At 40.8% G+C, this 6,553-nt stretch overlaps 1 protein-coding gene across 1 annotated transcript in view; it reads right to left on the reverse strand.

Moving 5' to 3' along the window:
• LOC116985866 (tetratricopeptide repeat protein 30A-like) overlaps positions 1–5,283 on the reverse strand; it is a 59,187-nt gene extending 53,904 nt beyond the window's left edge. Inside the window, 2 exon segments of the mRNA XM_033040955.1 lie at positions 1,358–1,423; positions 5,027–5,283. Coding sequence (XP_032896846.1) covers positions 1,358–1,423; positions 5,027–5,080 — 120 coding nt within the window. The 5' untranslated portion in view covers positions 5,081–5,283.
• Between the last annotated feature and the right edge of the window lie 1,270 nt (positions 5,284–6,553).

The raw sequence follows: 6,553 nt of genomic DNA on the forward strand, positions 1-6,553 counted from the left end.
ACAGGGAAGTTAAGGTATATAGCTTTCAGCACACTCCCGCTAGCGAATAAAATAATTTTGCCTTATTTGGTGTTTGACTTGTCTGTGATGAGTAAGAACCTTAACTTTAACATATGAACACTGACAAATGTAACTGTGTGTGCGCCTGTCCTACTTAACCTATGGAAGTCAAGTCCAAGATTGCTCTCAGCTTCCAAACCTCAGGATCATTCCAGGCTCCTCTGGCAGATTTCTGCCATTTTTCATGGTTTGCAATTCACTGATGGTTTAAGGAGATCACTCAAAATCTGTCTTCAAGGACAGACAACTGGAGTAGGCTGATGAGCATGAGCATTTGTGTAGGAAAGAACTGCAGGTGCTGATTTAAATCGAAGGGAGACACAAAATGCTGGAGTAACTCAGCAGGACAGGCAGCATCTCTGGAGACAAGAAATGGGTGATGTTTCAGGTCAAGACCCGTCTTCAGACTGATGTCAGGGGAGTGGGCGGTGCAGATAGAATGTAGTCGGAGACAATAAGACTGGTGGGAGAACTGGAAAGGGGAGGGGATGGAGAGAGAGGGAAAGCGAGGGCTACTTGAAGTAGAACTTGAAGGAGAATTTCAAGCAGCCCTTGCTTTCCCATCTCTCCATCCCATCCCCCTTCCCAGTTCTCCCACCTGTCTCCCACTCCCACAATTATTGCTGTTTTGGGCTAACATTTTCAGATAGAAGGCGCTGTTTGTTTTTAGAGTTGTGAAAATAATTTCTCAACCCATGCCTGCTCAGACCCCAGCATCCCTGTAGAGTGCACTCTGCCACAATGGTTCTGTAAACAGCAAACTGCAGTGCAAAAGCCAATAGAAGATTTGTGGGCAAACACAAGTGTTATGAAACGCCGCTGTAGTTTACTCATGGCTGACAATAAAATAAAGAGTCGTGATGAATTCCAACTGATCTGTCAGGACTAATAACAAAAAAAGCAAAAATCGTTTTTAAAAGAATAATTATCCTTCAGAGTAATAAAAGATCTGCACAAACTGCACTGTCGGCAAAACCTCACCATGCAGCTGTTCACACTGTATTTTATGGAAACTATATTTTCACATTTAAAAGAAATTCATCAAACGAAGTAAAAATGAATTGGTTTAGAAAATGCTAAAGCTACAGGCAGCTACACTCACTGCTTCTGGAACATCCCAATAGGATGTTTTACTAATAAATTCTGCATCAAACGAGTGCTCACCAGACTCCAGACTGACTCAGCAAAGAGTATTTCAATATTATGACTATAGATAAAGTACAGGTACACCCCTCAATATGCTTTAAATTAGACGTATGCCCAAAGATATCCAAACATGCAAAGTTATAATAATTACTTTTGAATGTTTCTGTAGTTCATTGTTGAGAACATGTATAGCCTCTCCATATCTCCCATCTCGGATCTGAAAAATTGAATACAAACTATTAGACACAAATAGTGCACTTCTCCTTCTTGATATTTAGTAGAATGTGCAAAACATAAAACAAAAACTGCTAATTAAATACCACCTTTAGTGCAGCATAAGGTTGCTTGGTATTTCACAGGTTTATTATCAAACAGAATATATTACTATCAGGGGATGTTAGTGCAGCTTACAAAGGGATAAGTCACGGAATTGGTTTTGGGGAAACTCTTTGGGGAACATCATGGAGAAAGACACATATTTAGGAAAGGAAATCCAGAGCTTTCTGGATCCAGATAATTAATGGAACAAGATAGTGCCAGCAATGTTGTGTCTCTTATGTACTGCCTCAACGTTACTGACTCTTACGTACTGCCCCTACTATTCTTACATTCTTGTACGTGGGTATGATTGTGCTTATGTATAGCAACAATTTATTAAATTGTATGTAAAAAAAGAATTTCAATGCACCAGGGTACACATGTCAATAAAGTACCATTGAGCGATCCTTGATGGGGTGATTCATTTTGAGACCGCTCATGAAGCCAACAATGAAGGAGTGCAAATATCTGGTATGGTTGTTTGGAAGGAAGAGGGGGAAGGAACAAAGCCATGGAGGGATTCAAAATCAAAGAGCCATGCACGTCAGTAAGCATACTGATGCGAGATGAATGGGATTTGTGTATATATAAATGGCTAAGTGGTTACAGAGGATGGAACAAGATGGCTGCTGGCTTAACCAGATGAGGTGGATTCAGAAGACGTGAGAAGGGAGAAAAATGGGCAGTAGTAAGGATGATACAGATATTTGTGTGAAAGCTTATTTAGGATTAGATTTTAGATCGTAAATAACCTGGTTCAGTTTCAAATAGTTGCCATGAATGGAATATGTAATGCGGGAATGGAGCTTGCAATAAGGACCAAGGACAGTGGGCTAATAGAATCAATGCTTTGGGATATTTCAGATGTGTCAATTAAAAACAAAAGTAACATTTTCATGCTGCTTTTTATTATTCTGTCAGAAATGACTTCAGGAAGCGAAGCGCGTTCAGGAAGTGAAACAGTACACACACCCCAGTCTACATTGATGGCGCAGAAGTAGAGATGGTCAAAAGCTTGAAGTCCTGGGAATAAATGTCACCAGCAATTTGTCCTCAACCAGCCACATTTGAAGCTATGGCTAAGAAAGCACACCGACATCTCTACTTCCTTCGAAGGCTTAGGAAGTTCAGCATGTCCTCAACAATCCTCACCAACTTCTACCGGTGTGCCATAGAAAGCATCACAGACTGGTTTGGGACAGCTATCCAAGACCAAAAGAAATTGCTGTGAGTTGTGGACGTAGCCCAGATCATCACATTAACTCCATCTACACTTCAGGCTGCCTCGGTAAGGACACCAGTATCATCAAGGACCAGTCTCATCCTGGTCACTCCCTCTTCTCCTCTCTTTCATCAGGCACGTTGTTTGTAAACACACACTTGAAAACAAACACAGTGGCAGTTTCCTCCTGACTGTTATCAGGCAACTGAACAGTGTAGTCCTGACCTCCCATCTACCTCATTGGAGATCCTTGAACTATCTTTTATCGGACTTTCACAGACTTCAATGTTAAATCTTACACTGAAATCTGTAACCTTTATCTGTGCACGGTGGATGATTTGATTGTATTCATGTATAATCTATTCTCTGACTGGAGAGCATGCAAAACAAATACTTTTCACTGTATTTCAGTACATGTGACAATAATAAACTAAACTAAAATAAAATAATACAATGCTTTCTTTACAAATAACATCAAGGGTCCCAACCCGAAATGTCATCTGTCCATTCCCTCTGCAGGTGCTGCCTGATCTGCTGAGGTCTTCCAGCAATCTGTTTTTTGTTCAAGATTCCACAGTCTGCAATCTGTTGTTTCTAGACCCAAATATATCTTGCATCCATTTTACCATATGTATTTTTTCATCAGCTGCATCATTACAGTTGTACATGAGCAACATAACAATGCCTCAATGGCAATTTTAGCTAAATGAAACACTTCTTCAATAAAGTTAACAGCAGCTACAAAATGACAATTGAAGCTGTAAGCCAGAAAAAAGACAAGATATATATTCAAAACATTCATACCAGATGGCAGTATAAAACAAAATGGATCAGGTAATAATGTACAAAATTTTCAAAATCATTTTTTCACCTACCTTCTTCCAGATATCGCTCATTGAAATTACCTTACAGTAAGCGATATCTGGAAGAAGGTAGGTGAAAAAATGATTAGAAAATTATATACAGCTTGAAAATGATGGAATTACTTGCTGCTGCCATTCCATCAGACAATACATTCCCGATTGGAACCAGCGGAATGAAAACAATTCTTAACGCTTCCATGACTCTTTGCTTGTTATTATATATCTATTAAATGAACATTCTGCCAGTGTAGGTATTTACGCTGCCTCGGCAAGGCCACCAGCATCAGCTCCTTCAGAATATTTCCTAACTTTAAACACCCACATTCATTTCCTCTTAACTAACTCTGCTCCACAGAGGTCAATTCCAGTTTCTCCAGCCTCTCCAGTAATTCCATCATCCCTGGGACCATTTCAATAAATCTTTTCTGAAGTTCCTCCCTTGGCTTTGGTGTCAATTCTAAAGTGTTTTGCCTGGAGCTGCACACATTATTTAGCCACTGTCTCTCCAGTAAGATTTCCCTTTAGGCCTACATTAGTATTGTGGAGGGGGGGGGGAAGGTTCATTATTGACCAGAAACTCACATAATCAGATATATAAATGTAGTCCTAGAAGAACAGATTCCATAGCTGAGATGAGTGCTGTCCCAACAATTCTAAAGAAACCTGATTTCATCATGGTTAAAGCAACCTGTTTGACTTCATCCAACACCCCAGCATATTACAGTTACTATCTTAGTTATCTCAACAACACTTCATTAACCCACAAGCTCGACTAATACAGGAGCATCGCCAAATTATGCTGGCTCCTGTCATCGTTCCTTCGATGTTGCTACCACTCTCCAGTCCCAGTATTCCTTTTCCATAGCACTAGAACCAATGATGCACTTCAAGACGGTAGTAACCCACCAACTTCTCAAGAACAACTGGGGTTGAGCTTTGACAGTGACACCCACTCCTGAAAAAAAATCGAAATGGATCATAAGGTTACAACAGTTATCCAAGATGCAGGACAGAACACCACAGGAGATCCTTCTTCCCTGTGGCTACCAAACTGTACTCCTCCCTCCCCCTTCTGTCGTGGGATAGACAGACTTCCCAATCTGTGCACATCTCTAATCCTTGACACTCGTCACTTTAATTTCATGTTTCATGTATTTTGTGTTTTTGTATTTTTATGACAATTTCTCTCCTGGGATAAAGTTCTATCGTATCGTAAAACCATGGGCTTTGGGCAACTCATATGATCCCTAATTACCAAATTATGCTTGTATTGTCATTAAAATGTAACTGCAGTGCACAAATGTAGTACTATGTGATCTTGCTGTAACTTAAAAACTCCCGAGGCGTATTAACCTGATAGGAAAACAGATGCCTATACATCCTCGAGGCCCCGTCCACAACTTTTAACAGCACTCACCAGTTTATAAATGGTCGTTGTATATTCCCCGTCCTTTATCTGTACCAGTGTCATTTTGATTACAACGTGAGCGACATAAACAGCCTTTTAACAAAGACCTGTGTTGATTGACCGTACATTAGCTCCCACACATTATCCGTCACCTCGGGTAAAATTATCCTTCACCGCGTTCGCTGTGATCATGGAAACCATCCGGAAGTACGAGAGGAAATTAAATCACTGACTTGAACTCCGGGTGCCATCTTTACTACTGGCACAGTCGCCAGTGAATACACCGGCAGCGCGTAATGATGAGGTCGCCATCTTAACTACTGGCGAAGTCGCTGGTGAATACTCCGACTCTGCGTAATGATGAGGTCGCCATCTTAACTACTGGCAAAGTCGCTGGTGAATACACCGACTGAGGGTGGTGGCGATCTGGTGGCGATGGTGCTGACGCCATCTTTATTATTGACAATAATAATAATAATAATAATAATAAACTTTATTACGGACTCAAGGTCCAGACAAGGGGCAACATTACATTAAAAATGCATTGCATATTAAATATCATAAAATACATATAAAATCTTGGTATATCACTTATAAAAACATCATAATTTATATTTTTTTTAAACCACAATACATAAGTTAAAAATCCAGATTAAAAGAATGATCAATGTCCTACAACGAGACAACGATACCAGTGTCTCCACAGCTGGGATTCGTAGCGTGTAGTGCTAACCCTTATGTTTGACAAGATACAGCCGAGCATCTTTTGGCGGAGGAAGACTATCTTTACTGTTGACAAAGCGTTGTGTGTAAAACCTGCCTTTAACACTACGTTTTCAACAAAAGTAGCTTAATCTAACATTAATTAACATAAGCAGATAATGGAAATACTTTCTAATACAATAGAGATGTCTCCTGTCCATTCCAATAGACAAGAGGTGCAGGAGTAGACCATTCGGTCCTTCGAGCCGCACCGCTATTCAATGTGATCATGGCTGATCATCCCCAATCAGTACCCCGTTCCTGCCTTCACCCCATATCCCCTGACTCCGCTATCTATAAGAGCCCTATGTAGGTCTCTCTTGAAACAAGTATCCAGAGAACCGGCCTCCACCGCCCTCTGAGGCAGAGAATTCCACAGACTCACAACTCTCTGTGTGAAAAAGTGTTTCCTCATCTCCATTCTAAATGGCTTACCCCTTATTCTTAAACTGGTTCTGGACTCCCCCAACATCGGGAACATGTTTCCTGCCTCTACTGTGTCCAAACCCTTAATAATCTTATATGTTTCAATAAGATATCCTCTCATCCTTCTAAACTAGTAGGTATACAAGTATACAAGCCCAGCCGCTCCATTCTCTCAGCATATGACAGTCCCGCCATCCCGGGAATTAACCTTGTAAACCCACGCTGCACTCCCTCAATAGCAAGAATGTCCTTCCTCAAATTAGGAGACCAAAACTGCATACAATACTCCAGGTGTGGTCTCACTGGGGCCCTGTACAACTGCAGAAGGACCTCTTTGATCCGATACTC

This window comes from Amblyraja radiata, chromosome 22 (genome assembly GCF_010909765.2).
Source record: "Amblyraja radiata isolate CabotCenter1 chromosome 22, sAmbRad1.1.pri, whole genome shotgun sequence".
In the NCBI taxonomy this organism is placed as follows: Eukaryota; Metazoa; Chordata; class Chondrichthyes; order Rajiformes; family Rajidae; genus Amblyraja; species Amblyraja radiata.